General features: G+C 44.2%; 1 protein-coding gene across 4 annotated transcripts in view; it reads right to left on the reverse strand.

Moving 5' to 3' along the window:
• The window catches only part of NSD3 (nuclear receptor binding SET domain protein 3), a 178,201-nt gene that overhangs the window by 83,673 nt on the left and 76,905 nt on the right, over window positions 1-17,623 (reverse strand). For all 4 annotated transcript variants that reach the window (XM_068274618.1, XM_068274617.1, XM_068274616.1 and 1 more), the window contains exon 6: window positions 4,018-4,147. In XM_068274618.1, the coding sequence (XP_068130719.1) occupies window positions 4,018-4,147 (130 nt within the window). The remainder of the gene's footprint in view (window positions 1-4,017; window positions 4,148-17,623) is intronic.

Here is a 17,623-nt window from a genome sequence, read left to right on the forward strand (position 1 = left end):
TATTTGTATGTGTCAGAGTGGTGCAACTAAATATTTTGAATTAAAAAAATGTTTGGTTTGGGTCCGCTTTAATTATAAACAGAAGTACCATGCAACTAAGCATTTACAATGTTGTCCGTTTAGTTTTTTTACATTTATCAATTTGTATTTGTGACAACTTCTGTCACTGCTCAGGACATACTGATGTGCATTCACCTGACCACTGGGAAAAGCCCGGAATCCTCGGACATCTGCTAGAAACCTGTCACAAGCCCATCGACTGGAATGGCTGCATGTCAGTCAAGACTAGCCGAGTGGGCACTCAGCATCTCCTGGGGAATGTGCAACCAGCTGGAGCAAATCCAGGAAGGCAGCTGCTCCTGGACACGCTCCAACCCAGCGGGAATATTGAGAATGGCTTAGAAAGAAAAATACACAGGGGTCTGTTCATAAACATCAGTAAATGAATGTGTTTTCGCCAAGTTGCCCTGTGGTAAGTGAAGTGAGGTTACTGCCCAGGAAAAACTGTGGGAACCAATAAAATCAGAATACCAACGCTGATGTTTATACATATGCTATCGAATAATTCACACCGCTGAGAATTTGAGGCTTAAAGCTGAATTCCAGGAAAGTATAAATTATAAAATATTCATTTACAGAATAAAATCATGAAAAGAAGTGCCTGAACTAGTCTACTGTAATGTTTTGTATACCAGTGCTCAGATTAGGAGAAGGGAAGTACAGGGTTGCCAGCCTTAAAGGGATACTGTAGTGGGGTCGGGGGAAAATGAGCTGAACTTACCCGGGGCTTCTAATGGTCCCCCGCAGACATCCTGTGCCCGCGCAGCCGCTCACCGATGCTCCGGCCCCACCCCCGGTTCACTTCTGGCATTTCTGACTTTAAAGTCAGAAAACCACTGAGCCTGCGTTGCCGTGTCCTCGATCCCGCTGATGTCATCAAGAACGCACAGCGCAGGCCCAGTATGGTCTGTGTCTGCGCAGTACACTCCTGGTGACATCAGCGGGAGCGAGGACACGGGCGTGCAGGCGCAGTGGTTTTCTGACTTTAAAGTCAGAAATTCCAGAAGTGAACCGGAGGCGGGGCCGGAGCATTGGGGAGTGGCTGCGCCAACACAGGATGTCTGCGGGGGACCATTAGAAGCCCCGGGTAAGTTCAGCTCATTTTCCCCCGACCCCCCTACAGTATCCCTTTAAGTATACCGGACCAGAGGAAAGTTCATGCTGTATCCACACTTTTCAGTGCGTTACATTTAATTTTTCCTCTACATTTCTCTTGTATTCACATGTGGGTGGCATAGTGGCTTGAATTCCAGCCAAGGCACTATGTGGAGATCCTTCTTCTATTACAGAACCGCATGAAGTGGAACTTTATTATCAATGCGTATGACCCACCTGAGTGCTGAGGTGGTTAAAATCTGGCCTGGAGAGCGCAGCAGCATCTTTGAAACTATCTGCACAGAGTTTGTATGTTCTCCCTGTGTCTGTGTGGGTTTCCTCTGGGCACATCGGTTTCCTCCCAAATCCCCAAAACATACAGATAAGCTAAATGGCTTCCCCCTAAAACTATGATGACATACGGATAACAGGATGTAGTAAGTCCGACGAAGGCTGCAAGGCCGAAAGCTTGTTTATTCTTATTCAATTTTAGTTAGCCAATAAATGGTATCATCCTGATTTAAAACTTCTTGCTTTGACATACGACTATGGTAGGGATAGATTGTGAGTCCCTAATGAAAGTACGCTACACCTAGTAATGTGCCGTGGAAGGTGTCAGCGTTCTATAAATACTAAATCATAATAATACCTCATAGCTCCGAACTGTCCCTCTTTTGGAGGGACAGTCCCTCTTTGGGAACTCAGTCCCTCTTTCACCCTCACTTGTCCATCTTTCAGGACTGATGTAAATATATGTAATTTTCTACTGAAAGATGTGTTTAATTGACTATAGACTTCATTCACATCCTTAAAATTGATTTATTTCTTATTTTCATGTTAATATGAAGGCAAATGCACCAGGATAGAAAGGACCATTGTGGTTTGAATTATAAAACAACATAATTTTCTTAAGAAATCTTATTGGTAAGTATGACTAGGGGTGTTGCCAGGGGCGTGACTAGATGTGTGGCAGGGGCATGGCTTAATTGTCCCTTTTTCATATCATAAAAAGTTGGGAGGTATGATACCTCAGTACGATGTGCATTCCTCTCCTCGTTCCCCCGGTCCCCATTAACATTGCATGAAAAAATTGACTGCTGGCTAAAGACCCTTTTTTCAGACAGGAAGAGGGAGGCTTGCAGTGATGTTCCTTCCTACCACCCTGACAGTCCCTCCCTTAAAGTGGATCCGAGATGAACTTTTACTCATTGCATAATTGTGTTCCTTTCCTATTGTTTATAGGGCATTTCTCAAGCCAAATACTTTTTTGTTTTAATACTCTAATTCCCTATAAACTAAACAAGCCTTGCCCACAGTTTTTCAGAGAGCCTTGGCAGTAGCAAGGGCTCATGGGAGCTCAGTCTGGGCAGGAGGAGGAAGGGGTATTACTAGCCAGAGATTTCAGAGGCAGAGGGGATCAGGAGGGGGGATTAGGTTTTTTTCACAGAAGATACAGATAAGCCTGCCTCTGTGTAATGTTTACAAACAACGTGGCTGCTGTCATTGTATCACAGGAAGAAATAATCATATTCTATTGAAGCTGTTTGCAGCTAGATTTGCTGTGTAAACTATCTAAACTTTAGATAAGATATATAGACAAGTGACTTGTTATAGTTAGTTTTTCATCTCGGATCTGCTTTAAGGGGAGTGAATGGGGTGGGGAAAAGGAGGAAATAAGAGCAAGACGGGAATGTTGCCTGCCTCTTCCTGTCTGAAAATGTGGCTTTTGCAACAGTGATTACAGGGGCCAGTGGAAACAAGGAGAGGAATGGACAACGCACAGAGGTGGGTGAATCTAGCATGAACATACCGCTGTGCTTGCCTAATGTAGCTTCGCCTCTGGTCAGGGGTCCTTTCAGTTATGTTTATACTTTAGATTTTCCTAAGCCAAATCACTCAGGATTGTCTTAGTTGAAAATCTAGGTGTCCCCCGATGTTTGTGGCCTCCTCTTTCAACAATCAGACGAGTTAGATTGTTCTTGCCTGACTACTATTATTATTGTAGTGTGTTTCCCACCATGATGCACCACCCACTGATCCTCCACATGCCCCTCCCCATAGAACAGATCACTCAGCTAGGCCAGGAATGACCAGCATGTGTATACTGTGCCACCTGAAAAGATCACTAACAAATATTTTGAGCAACAGCTATTTAATGTGTGTTTATATTATGGCCATCTGTACAGTATGCAAAAATATGGTGACTCATCACTGTGCTGCAGATCTTCACAGTCCAATCAGCAGTGGAGAAAACTGAGGACAGGATGCTGATGGTACTCTCCGGCTGCCTCCTTTAATGCTATTTGCATCACAGAAGGAGCTCAGTTAAATGACAAACCTTCTTGCAGATGAAACACTCCACCCACACCGATTTGCAAAGGTGAATTTTGCTGTCTGCTTGGATTTTAGCTTTAAGCCTTCTAAACTCAGCTGCAGACTGACGCCTCCCAAAAAAAAGTTAATACTAAGTGATCCACTAATAGCCACATGCAAGCTTACTGGTGCAAATACTGTATGTACAACTCATAGCAGTCAGTGTGCTATCCCCATGCCAGTATAAACCCAAGTCTGCAGAGTGCCCCCTCCCCCTCCCAATAAAATAACTGCTCACAACAGAAAACCCATGTGACAATGCAAACGTAATCTTTGTATCGTTTATTGCACAAAAAAGCAGATATAACAAAAATAAGAAGGCAGTTTAGAGAGAAAATACTGATTTTTGGGCATGTCCTCTCTCTCTTTCTCTCCATTTATTTTAGTTTATAGATTTCAGCGGCGGGCACGAGAGTCTCTTCCCCCCTCCCCCATTCATTCTGGCAGTACGGAGGTTGTGTTAGGGGCAGACACGTGCAGTTTGCCTACCTGTGGCCCCCGATGATGCATCAGGAGCAGGCGGGTGTTGTGCTGACGCTTTCTCAACCTTCAAAGTGGGGGAGGGTGCAGACGTCTTCTCTGTCATTCTGATTGTGATTTCCGGTTTGCTTCCATTTCCCTTCAGACCAAATAAAGTGAGAGTTAAAATTTAGTTAGGTAAAGGGCACCTCAAGGACAAGAAAAACTTAGATTAAAAAAAAAAACTTCAGTTAGGACTCATGTCAAAATCTGTTTTATTTCCATATATTCGCATATCCCTCAACAGGCTGGTGACAAGTCACTTAAAGCAAACCTGAACTGAAAATTAAAAGGTCAAAATAAACATACACATGTCATACTTACCTCCCCCGTGTAGTCTACCCATCAATCTCATCCATTGTATCTACAGCACTCAGGAGCTGTTCTCTTCAGAACAGAGTTTTATGGCTTTAATTCCTTATCAGTCAGGGTTATGCTATACAGTAGTTCAACTGGGTACCGACTGGAGAGACACTTGTATACCTGACTGTTTAACTCTTTCAGACAGAAAAAGAAAAGGAAAATACCCTAGTTACCGTATTTTTCGGACCCTAAGACATACTTTTTCTCCCCTAAAGGTGCGGGGAGAAAGTCAGTGCGCGTCTTATGGTCCGAATAATACAAATCTGACCAAACAAAGTTGTCTCCCACAAGTGCCATCCCTGTTGATCCCGCTGCACCCGTGTCCCGCAACAAGTGCCATCCATTCCCTTATAGACCCGCTAAGCCGTTCCATATGGGCTCCAAGCAGCATGCCGAAGCTCCAATCATCATCCTGCAGACATGCTCGACCGATCAGCTGCTGGGACTAGACCCACCAATCACCGCTGCTCTATTTGCTGACTGGAGACAATGGTCTCACAGGTGGGACCATGACTTTCGTCATTGGGGCCAATCACTGCACTTCCTCTGCAGTGGATTGTCATTTCAAACTGAATTAAAAGCAAAACAGAAATGGATTTTGCAAACACATTTTAACAGTTGTTATAACTTGAGGGATACTTGAGGGATATTTTTTATTTAATATATTGTGACATTCTTCTTTAAGTCACAGCAGAGCTTTGTGTGACACTGGGGCCCATATGCAATTCACTTTTTTGCAATTAAGTTTTGAATCAGGATGATACCATTTATTGGCTAACTTAGAAATAAATAAAAATCTATCTCTAAGTTAACCAATAAATTGTATCATCCTGATTTAAAGCGTTTTGCTTTTTCTCCTAAGAGCTACATTTTCATCTCCTCTTTGAAATAACTTTTGCACTCTGCAATTGAAAAAGTACAAAAAGTAGGTGAAAAAGTATTTTCAAAATTATTCTGAGTAATTTCTTGCTGGCTGGTGGATTGAAACGTAATGTAATTGCAACAGCACCAACGGTGGGTCGATGCGCTCTAATCGCCTTTGGAGTCACAAGTCACATGTCCATTTACTGCATCAGATTAGCACCATCTAAAAATAGTTTTATTTAGCAATCTTCAATCAAAATGTTACATCAGAAGATTGCTAAATAAAACTATTTTTAGATGGTGCTAATCTGATGGAGCAAATGGCTGGTGGATTGAAAGGCATTTTATTGACAAGGGCCTCAATTCACTAAGCAGTACAGCATGTGGTAAAGCAGAAATTGATTTTACCAAACATTTTATGAAATGTCAATTCTCTAAGGTTATTACCACTTGGAAAACTAAAATTACTGACTAGTGAGGTAAATTACTGATTTTTGCGGTAAATACCGCATGTCAATTCACAAACAATAGAGCATGCAGTAAAACAAGGCTTTGTCCTTCATGCACATGCGCCTATACATGGACGCGAACACTGCCATTCCAGCGCAGGGGACTTTGGCGCAGCAGTGAGTAACTTCAGCGCCGTCAGAAGATGGAGCTGAAGTTACTTATAAAACACTATAGTTCGGCCTCCAGCAATTTCATTTCCCACCATCCATGGAGGCCTGGAGGGGGAACAGTATTTAAAATCAATGGGAATTTGTGCAGGAGCAGGATAAGCCATACAGGCTGTATCCTGCGCCCAAGTCTCCTGCGCCAATTCCTCTCGTACGCACATGGACAGGAGCATGGCTGTGTGGATATATGTGACAAGCCTTGTTGAATATGTAAAAAGGGACCCAGCACTGGAACGGCGAGGTCGAGAGGGATGTGGGAAGTCTCTAGACCAGCGGTGTCAAGCTTAAAGACCACCTCCAGCCAAAAAAAGGTCTGAATTGCAATACATGTATGTAGTCTATGCACTGTGTACAGTTAGATGAACATATAAAGTTTACATCTGGTACATCATATTGGGTAGAACAGACTTACATTTATATCTGTAAGTAGCACTTCCTTATTTTTCCTGAAGCTGAAGTCTTGCTAAAGCATTGTGCCCTCCTCTTCAGCCTGGTTAACTCCCCTGTCCCTCCCTCCCCTGCTCTCTGCCTACCTGGATCAAATTACTTTTCTTTTCACAGTGTGTAGGAGAGAGAAGAGACAGGAGAACTGCTGAGGCTGTCTTATCATGTCTGTTTGCTATAATTCTTATTTCAGATGTCTGTCTGTCTGCCTAGATTAGATCATATGGACATAACATCAATCCCCCAGCATCCTTTGCAACTATGGATTGTAAGGGAAAAAAAGGCCAGGGCCCAATCTCACATTGGGGGTGGGGATTTCAAGACCATATGTGGAATATGGACCCTGGGGGTGAGAAAATTACAATTTATTATGTGTGATTTTATATATCTTGGCAACGTATTAGGTTTAAAGCAGACTGTAATTTATAAGTTAGGTACTCTTTAAGTACAAAGAGGCTGAAATTGAGCACCGGGACCAGGTCGTAGGCCAATCTAAATGTCTAGTGGTCATCTCCCTCCCTAATAAAGTTCCCTAATGGCTCCCCTTGCGTCCCCTATACAGTTCCCTGGCGTCTAGTGGCCCCTTCCCAACCCTATACAGTTCCCTGGAGTCCCCTTCCGTCCCTACACAGTTCCTGGTGTCTAGTGATTCCACTCCTTTCCCATTACAGTCCCCTGGTGTCTATTGCTTTCCCCCTCCCTCTACCATATGGCTTCCCTGGTGATCTGGGGCTTAACCTCCGATATAGCTTCCCCGGTGGTTTAGAGTGGGCAAAACATAATGCAAAGTGGGGAAACCACTTAGGGGGGAAGTTGATATCCCCACAGGCTGGAGTTTGACATGTATGCACTAGGCTATTCAGAGGCTATCCTTAACTGTATTAAAGCGGATCCGAGATGAAAAACTAACTATAACAAGTAACTTGTCTATATATCATATCTAAAGTTTAGATAGTTTACACAGCAAATATAGCTGCAAACAGTTTTAATAGAAAATGATTATTTCTTCCTGAGATACAATGACAGCAGCCATGTTGTTTGTAAACATTACACAGAGGCAGGCTGATCTGTATCTTGAGCACTAAGCCTGTGAAAAAAACCTAATCCCCTCTCCTCCCCTCTGCCTCTGAAATCAATGGCTAGTAACACCTCCTCCTCCTTCTGCCCAGACTGAGCTCCCATGAGCCCTTGCTACTGCCAAGGCTCTCTGAAAACCTGTGGGCGTGGTTTATTTACTTTATAGGGAATTAGAGTATTAAAATAAAAACAAAAAAGTATTTGGCTTGAGGAATGCCCTATAAACAATAGGAAAGGAACACAATTATGCAATGAGTAAAAGTTCACCTCGGATCCACTTTAAGTACCTATCTTTAACCTATTTTTGTCTCTGTGCACAGCTTGTCTGTGTGTTATTATTGCATGCCTGTATGACAGAGGCTCTTGCAAAACATCTGAAAAGCTGTCATTCATCATTTGGTAACACCAAAAGAGATGATTCTGGCAGGTATGCTGCAGGAGCAGAGATAACATACAGACTATTAACTTTTGGTAGCCTTCTGTCTCTCCCCCACCTACACAGGAAAGTCCATGTAGCTCAGTTGAGCCAAATATATGTTACGGCCAAAACCAGAAATCGGCCAATTCTAGAATTGGCCGGCCGTTTCTAGAACTGGCCGATTTGACGTCGGCCAAAGTCCAAAATGCTGGGAATTTCTGACATTGGCCGGCCAGTTCCAGAAACGGCCAAAGTCAGTCGGCCAAAGTCCAAAACGCACAAATCCCAGAACATCGCGGGGGTCCGGTCACCATGAATGGCACTCGGAACTTCCTCTCTGCTCTGAAAGATGCACAACAGCATAATAACCTTCACAGGAAAAAAAACGGAAGCAGACAAATTTGTTATCATTCTGCGCTTTAAAATTAGCTGCTCTGCCGTGGCAGTCGAGTGACACAGGGGAGAGATCAAATTACAGTGGTGATTAGTCATGGCTGGGTGCGCTTCTCTGGGCGCTTTGCATGGCTGGGGGCTTTTCTGGGTGCTTTGCATGGCTGGGGGTGCTTTGCATGGCTGGGGGGGGGCTCGCTGGGCGCTTTGCAGCGTGGGGGGGGGGGGGAGTAGGGGGGCTGCGCACTTTGCATGGCTGGGGTGCTTCACTAGGTGCTTTGCATGGCTGGGGGCTTTTCTGGGTGCTTTGCATGGCTGGGGGTGCTTTGCATGGCTGGGGGGGGGGCTCGCTGGGCGCTTTGCAGCGTGGGGGGGGGGGGGGAAGTAGGGGGGCTGCGCACTTTGCATGGCTGGGGGGGCTTCACTGGGCACTTTGCATTGCTGGGGGTGCTTGCATGGCTGGGGGGGGGAGGGCTGCGCACTTTGCATGACTGGGGTGCTTCACTAGGTGCTTTGCATGGCTGGGGGGGTGGCTTCGCTGGGTGCTTTGCATGGCTGGGGGGGGGGGGGGGGCTGCGCACTTTGCATGGCTGGGGTGCTTCACTAGGTGATTTTCATGGCTGGGGGGCTTCACTGGGAACTTTGCATTGCTGGGGGTGCTTGCATGGCTGGGGGGGGGGGGGGAGGGCTGCGCACTTTGCATCGCTGGGGGGGACTTCACTGGGCACTTGCATTGCTGGGAGGTGCTTTGCATGGCTGGGGGGGGGGGGGCGCTTTTTGTGTGCTTTGATTGGCTGGGGGGGCGCCTTTAGTGTGCGCTTTGCATGGCCGGGAGAGTTGCCTGCACTACTCACAGACCTCAGATCAGGGCGACCGAAGAGGCGGGGAGAAGCGGAGAGAGGCAGAGCAGCGCGCACGCTACCCGCCCGGACCTGTACACTTCACATGCGGAAGTGCCAAATGACTGGCGCTTCCGCACTGAAGTGTTCACGTCCTGCGGGTGACTTGTGCGCTTTGCCTTTCTCCGCCTCTCCGGTCCGGTAGCCCTGATCTGAGGTTTGATTAGTGCAGACAGCGGGGGGGGGAGAACCGAGGGAGCAGGACTTCGGGACTTGGCCGGCCACATACAGCCACAACGAGTTCTGGCCGGCCAAAGTCCGAAATAAGGGTACATTTTGCACATTGGCCGCATCAGCCGGCCACTTCTCGTTTTGACCGGCCAGAACCCGAAGTGGCCAGACTTCGGGTTCTGGCCGTAACATATACAAGTACTTCCACTGCCTGGCTGCACCCCGTCTGTACATAATGTAAATGATACATGCGCTGGAGTTTGTAATCCAGTAGCACAAGAGCAACATACAGGTTTTCCCTGTATTTCTTGCCAACATAATCTGAAAGTCTAAATCAAGTGTCTTAAAGTGAATACGAGGTGAAAATAAACCGACGAGATAAACAGTTGTATTTATGCTCCTACTCCTAAAAAATGACTTTTGTAGAAACCCCATGGTGTTATTTTACATTTAAGCATTTACAAACGAGATTTAATCTCTTGTTACCTCTGCTCATTGCCAGCCTAATAAGTGTCCCAGAGTTAGAAAGAAGTCAACAGTTCATGTATTTTATCTCCATCTGCTCTCAGAAGTTGTATTCTGCCAGGAAAACGTTTATGGCTGTAATCTGCTTATCAGTGATGATTACTATATTTCCGACAAGGTACCAACAAGATAGAAGCTGTTACTTCCATGCCTAGAAATTAACTCTTTAAGGCAACAAAATAAAGCAAGTAAAATAGCCTGGTTATTAATATGTTTGGCACTGTACATACATGTTTCTCTCATCATGTCACCTGAGGTACGCTTAAAGGGATCTGAGCAGCATTATATATATAAAAAAAAAATGCCAAACGATTCTCCTCATGAGAGGTTTATAAACTGTGCACACCTGCAACGCGTACAAAGATACGTGTTGACGCCCGCAATAGTGAATGCATGCAATGATACGCGTGGTGGCCCGCCGATTCAGAGTTGGCAAAAACGAAACTAGCTGGCGGCGGGGGACCAGAGGATCTGGGGTTGATTTCGAGGGCACAGGATGGCTGCAAAGGGCTGGTAGAAGCCCCAGGTAAGTTAAACTTTTTTAAATTTGAGTTTAGGTTCCCTTTAAGACTATTATAAAGTTTAAAGGTACTGCACTTAGGATCTGTGTGTACTCCTACTTTTTGCTTTTTTCCATGCAAACTGGTACCACTGCATTGGAGAGATACGTGATAAGTGGGGAGGAGCTTAGATTGAACTCCATGACCTTGAGGGATATTATACGCTTTCCGATTTTGTGATTTGGGTCATTATACATGTGGGTAGCACACTTATATCACAGGTGGGCACAGATGTGTTCTGAAGCACTGCTGGTGATTTATTTGTCCTGAAGTTGAGAGTGCTGAGTATCTGGTGTGGAGTTGTGGGGTCACCTAGCTCAGGATGCTGCAATACCCCGCTCCCTACTGTGTTTACTTGCATTACACTTGGGAATTCCCTGTACTGTTTTCCTTAGAATAAGGATGGTTCTCTCCTTCTTATTATTCTCTCCTTTTCCCTTTCATTTCCTTTTACTATATGTTAATTTTTTGCTCAATTTGCATATGAAGGGCCTATGTTATTATGTTCTCCCTGTTGGCCTCAGTCCTGGAAACTCTGTATGGGTGCCTGGGTGTTTGATCCTGATGGGCCCTGGGGCCCCTCTTGCTTTCCCTTTTTTACTGAATGACTGAGCCACATATGCCAGGCTAGCCAGATGGCACAGCTTGCTGTTATTTGTACTGTACATTATTGGGGAACCAGTTTAATGCCTACCTAGATGGGTACATTATGTTCTCGTTCACAGATCGGTTGTATATTCACTCACAAGCCGTACTGGATAGCTGCATACATGATGTATCATGTCTCGCGTTTACAACACAAAAGTGATAACGGTTTTCTTTCTGATTGTTAAAATCTCTTTGATAAATAATCTTTAAAAAAAAAATCAGAGTGAGGAAAGATATTAAAATGGGCAAACACTGCCTAAATAATTTATAAATAAATATTGTAAAATAAATAAGCAATTTCATTTCTTAGGGCCCTTTCACACCAGAGGACTTTTTCGGCGTTTTAACGCCACAGCCGAAGTTGGCGTTTCCCAAGGTAAAATGAAAGTCCATAGACTTTCATTTTACCTTTCACATCTAACTCGGCGTTTTGGAGCGTTGCATTTCAACGCTCCCAGGAGCTTTTTCAGGGCTGTTTACAGCCGAAGTTGGCTGTTGGCGTTTCAATGAAAGTCAACGCCAACTTCAGCGTTTTCAAAGCGTTTTCAAAGCGTTTTACAGCTGACTTGTTCACTTATTTTTATAGAAGAAAAAAAAAGGACGTTTTCATATGAGCTGTAGAACGCTGTGAAAACGCTTTGAAAACGCTATGTATTGGCGTTATAAGCAAAAGGCTGAGTTTCAGCCTTTTCTACCGCAGCCTCTAGTGTGACAGAGCCCTTAATCTAATTTCACTACAGTGCCTCTTTAACTTCTATCAATAGAATGAAATGTATGCTCACGGTTGATTTTAGTCTTGTGTAAAGGTAGCCATACATCTAGCAATTTTGCTGAACGATCGACTATTCGATTTGATCATTTAATAGAAGAGAGAAACGAGTGTGTTTCATAATTCCCAATCGATGGAAGGTGGATGATTTCATGTCGAATCAACCATCTTAGTAGATCGAGCAGGATGCAAAATATCGGTCAATCGCACAGGAATCAGCTACTGTTCACATGTCATTCGATTGACTCTGAATCGATTTTTGCATTCAGACCATTTAGACACAACATCGGTCAGATCGATTAGTGAAGGTGAATCTGATAGGATATCATTTGTGGTGTGTGGGTTACCAGTTAATCGACTTTCGATCAACCATACTGAAGTCGATTCCTTAATAAAGTCGATCACTTTGTCCATTAAATTAGAATCACTACATGTATGGCTACCTTAAGGGCTCGTTCACACTAGAGGCATTTGTCCTTTTTTCAAGCGCAGGCGATTTTTAAAATCGCCCCGAAAACGCTTCTGCAATGTCTATGAGAAGGATCATATCAGCGCGGTTCATGCGCTGTGCGTTCAGCAAAGCGGTGCCTGGACCATTTTTTGGCGATTTTGCCTCAACGAAAGGTATAGGAAGAGCGCTAAATGCTCACAAAATCGCTTTGTGCAGAGATTGCGTTTGTGATTTTAAGAACAAATACATTGTATTTATTCTTTTCCGGGTCAAAGAGTTCACTTCCTGACTTGTGCCAGGGAGTGAATGAAAAAAACGATCAGAAAAAGCGCTTAGAAAAGCACTTTTCACAAAAACGCCATGCCCATCCAAGCGCTGGGAATCGGGAAAAAAGAACACGTCCAAAAAAGCCCAACACGAACGCTAATGCGAGCGGAACGCAATGTGAATGAGCCCTAAGTGAGTGATGTAGCCCTTTGTTGGGAATCACTTCATAGGCAACACTTTGATTTCCATATGTTAAAAGTGTGTTCACTGCCAGCAAGGGGTTAATTCTCTCTCCAGCATGAGATTAAAATCAGCCATGTGCCTTTAATGTTACATTTGGACTGGTGTCTGTTCCACATGTAGCCTTGTGGCAGACAGACTATCCGCTATGGCAGGTGGACGGTCTCATAAGGAATGGGCAGGGGGTGCTGCTGGCTGGATGAACCAAGCTGTGTATATTGCATGAGTGCTGTTAATCTAATAGGACCTGACAACTAAGGTGATAAAGTCAATCCAATCAAAAGCACCACACTGTGCTCCCTGCATGACTTCATGGAATCAGCCTGTCCTGATGAGCTCCCTGCAGTTACAAGAGGCAGCCAGGAGCATCAGAACCCAGCCGCTCTGAGCACAATGGGAAGATCACACTGATGGGCAGAATACGGCTTAATATGGATACGGATTTATGAAAGAAATAATCCATGATGTAAATATACATATATTCATACACAGTCATATGTATAGGTTCGTACAGGAAACAAAATACAACAATCAAGGAGATAAGCTACTAATAAAACAAAATACACTGAAATAATATACAGTGGAACCTTGGTTTGCGAGCATAATTTGTTCCAGGAACATGCTTGTAATCCAAAGCACTCTTATATCAAAGTGAACTTCCCCATAAGAATTAATGGAAACCCAGGTGATTTGTTCCACAATCCACAAACAGTTATGGTAAAATAGTATAAAATAGAAATGTAAACAAAGATTTTCACTACAACAGAATCATTGCTATCTGTTGGCTCACCCCAGCCTTTTTTTGGTGGCTTTAACAAGGAACTCATCCAATGACAGTTGATTTTGAGGATTTCATGGAAATGTGCCTGTGCACAGTCTCTACACTCAGATTAAGCACAATAATTCTGCAGCGCCAAACGGAGAAGAACTATCAACTCAGTTGTGATGACGTGACGCATGTATACTTTTTTTTTTTGCTTGTATATCAAGATGATGCTTGTATAGCAAGTACAATTTTAGTTTGTATAGCAAAGCGCTCTAAAACCAAGTTTATCTCATGGTTAAGACACTTCTGCACTGTTGTTCCAGTAACATTGTCACAAGAAAATACAATACAGGCAGTCCCCTACTTACAAACAAATTTGGTTCTCGGAGACTGTAAATTGAGTAAATCCACAGGTACAGAGTCGGCACGCCATCAATGTCACTGTGTGCTTGATAAAGTGGTATAGGCAGCACCACTAAGTCCAATGCAACATATGTTATCAGCACACAGGGCCGGCCCTAGACTTTGTGCCGCCTGAGGCAAATTTTTAAAAAATTGTCACCGCCGCCCCTCCCCCCCCCCCCCCCCTCGGGGGGGGGGGGCGCTCTGGGGGGCCGCCGAGCTGGAGGGGTAGCTGGCAGGACGGGGGTATTGGGCCAGCGGCGGGGAGGGGGGTCGGACCCCCCCTCCCTCGCCTGGGTCCCCTGTCCTCCGCTCCCCTCCAGCCTGAATAGAAGCAGCCGTATGTGTAAGAGGCACGGGCGGGGAGGACACTCACCTCTTCCCAGCGTGCGCTCCACTGACGTCACTTCCTGCAGCGTCCTGCAGGAAGTGATGTCAGTGGAACGCACGCTGGAGCGAGGAGGAGTGTCTCCCCGCCCGTGCCTCTTACACATACGGCTGCTTCTATTTAGGCTGGAGGGGAGCGGAGGACAGGGGACCCAGGCGAGGGAGGGGGGGGTCCGACCCCCCTCCCCGCCGCTGGCCCAATACCCCCGTCCTGCCAGCTACCCCTCCAGCTCGGCGGGCCGGCTCCCCGCACCCACGGACGGGCAGGTGCCTCCCCTGGAAATTTGCCGCCTGAGGCAAAAATTTCACCCCGCCTCATGAGCGGGCCAGCCCTGTCAGCACACCATGTTGAAGTTATAGCACACACTTTTCTCTGCTAGTATCCACAATCAAGTCCCACAATTGTTTTGGGAGCCGCACAGGGTCCCCCTTTATCAAGGCGTGCGGCCCCCAAAACAATTGTTGGACTTGATTGTGGATACTGGCACAATAAAGTGTGTGCTATAGCTTCAATGTGGTGTGCTGATAACATTTGTTGTTGTTTGTAAATTGAATAAATGATTTACACCTTCAGACAACTCTGGATTTGAACATATAGTATAACCTATGGTTTTTGGTTGTTTTCCATGTGTTTTTAAAGTGCTTTTAAATTACTTATAACAGTGTATACAATACTGTAACGCTTAACAACAAAAATATGTAATACAAAATACTGTATATTTTGTTTATATCCTCCCTGCTCTCCTGTACCTGTACCTAACTCTAACCTCCCCCTCTCGAGCATAACCATACCAGTTACTTGTTAACCTGATATACTGGATTCTTAAAGGCCAACTGAAGTGAGAAGAATATGGAGGCTGCCATATTTATTTCCCTTTAAAAAATACCAGTTGCCCTGCTGATCTATTTGGCTACGGTTGTGTCTGAATCACACTAGAAACAAGCATGCAGCTAATCTTGTGAGATCTGACCATAATGTCAGATACATCTGATCTGCTGCATGCTTGTTCAGGGGCTATGGCTAAAAGCATTAGAGGCAGAGGTTCTGCAGGGCTGCCAGGCAACCGGTATTGCTTGAAAGGAAATAAATATGGCAGCCTACATATTCCTCTCACTACAGTTGTCCTTTAAAAAAGGAACTATCAAAGAAACTGTCCTTCTGTAAACCCTACATACCTACACAGCTTTTAGCTTGAAAATGGGGGAGAAACCGAGAGCCCAATATGGTGCAGTATGTTAATATGGAGAGATCTGTTGTGAATAAATGAGATGATTATACTCACAAGGGTGGGTCGCCACAAAGGCAACCACTGGAAAGGCCGGCAGGGAGAATTGTAACCTGACCCCGCTCAGGTTAAAAAGTCGCTCTCTGTAGATAGGAGAAAATGGGGATACGCCCCTCCACCAAGGATGGACTAGATAATATTGAAATACGATAACAGAGGCGCCAAGCAGAATAAAATTAGTTAAAATTGTTAAAAAGGGGGAAGTGGGTGGACTCACCTCCCTTCTGAAAAAAAGGGCCGGACAATGGACAGGTTACTTACAGTCTAAAGTAACATTTATTAGTAACTCCAAAAGTGTACTTTTGGAGTTACTAATAAATGTTACTTTAGACTGTAAGTAACCTGTCCATTGTCTGGCCCTTTTTTTCAGAAGGGAGGTGAGTCCACCCACTTCCCCCATTTTAACAATTTTAACTAATTTTATTCTGCTTGGCGCCTCTGTTATCGTATTTCAATACTACACAGCTTTTAGCCAGCAACAATAGAAAGCTTTTCAGAAGTCTCTGATGACAGTCTGTGTGAAAAAAAATGCTTTGTTTATAAGCTTTTGTAACAGTTTGTGTCTGCATTAGGGGGTAGGAGGGCTGCAGAGCTGTACCACATACATATGTTCCACTTCTCTGTTACTATTCATAGAGGAATGATTTACTGTGTGTTTCTGGGATTTTTTAGCTACAGAGAAGGATCGGAAGAGGAGGCTTACTTTATTCCTATTCTTGGATGCCCCCCCCCCTTCAAAATGAGCGGTTCCTGGCTGTAAACTATGTTTACACTGCATGAGGCAGAGAGAGAGAGAGAGACACACAGGAACACACAGGGCTGCAGCTCATTAGTTATTTGAGTTACACTATTTGAAGCTATATTTCTGCTTTCTATCATTCTGAAGAGATTCCAGTCACAGTATTAGAGCCAGTGAAGATTGTTTCTGTAAGTTGGATGTTCTGGACACAGTCCTCCATATTAATGCACACAGAGAAAACGATTCTCTATAAATGTCATATTTTCTTCACATAAGAAATAAAAAGATGGGAAAAAAGCCATTGTATTGCTATTTGCTAGTAATTACTAGAAATATATGTGGCATATAGCATTTTAGTTAACTTTGATAGTTGTCTACTAGCAAGAAAGATAATCTTGACGATGGATTCAAAAGCGAAAGCTACCAAATCTATCAGGCCTATGAACTAAATGTACAGCATTTATATTCCTTTCTTCACAGCCGGTTTACTATTCTCTTTTCTGTAGCTAAGGCAAGTAGGAACATGTTAGGAAGACACCAACTGTTTGCTAGGAGACAGATAGAAAGTATAACAGAATTATGCATTTCATATGTGACCCAGTGTATTATTTTTAGTTAGAAAGGTGTCTCTTCTCAGTAAGAACAACTCCCCCTCAGGATGGTCAATGATATGCAAATAATTGATGCAGGATTATGCAAATGGATACAGCTTGATAATAGATGGAAAAAAATTCCACCTTAATTGGTGGATTCAATTGGTCCTTCTTTAAGCAGCATTAGTTTGCATACAACAGTTATATAAAGCTGGCCATACACTTATAGATTTCTACCCAATGTTTCAAAACGATCCATTACTTTCAGAATGGAATCGATTCAGAAGAAATGGATTCCTACCACACACAGCTCACTGATTTTTCATAGATTCCAGCAGGTAAGCTATTGAAAAATCTACCTATACTTTCCATCCTGACCAATTTTGAACAATTTTTGGTCAAAATCAATTGAATTGAACATTTAAAAGAATCGATTCTCTTCTGATTCAATCAAAGTGATTGTATCTGCAGGTAACTGAATGGGAAAATCGATGTGTGTATGGGCACCATAACTCTGCATGATCTGGGATCTCAGTGACATCCTCAGCTCCCACATTTCTACTTTCAGCATTATGCCTGACTGAAAAGGAAGTTACACAGCGCAGAGTGGGAGGGGTGATTTCCAATGTCTGCATCACTA

Source organism: Hyperolius riggenbachi, chromosome 3, assembly GCF_040937935.1.
Source record: "Hyperolius riggenbachi isolate aHypRig1 chromosome 3, aHypRig1.pri, whole genome shotgun sequence".
Taxonomy (NCBI): domain Eukaryota; kingdom Metazoa; phylum Chordata; class Amphibia; order Anura; family Hyperoliidae; genus Hyperolius; species Hyperolius riggenbachi.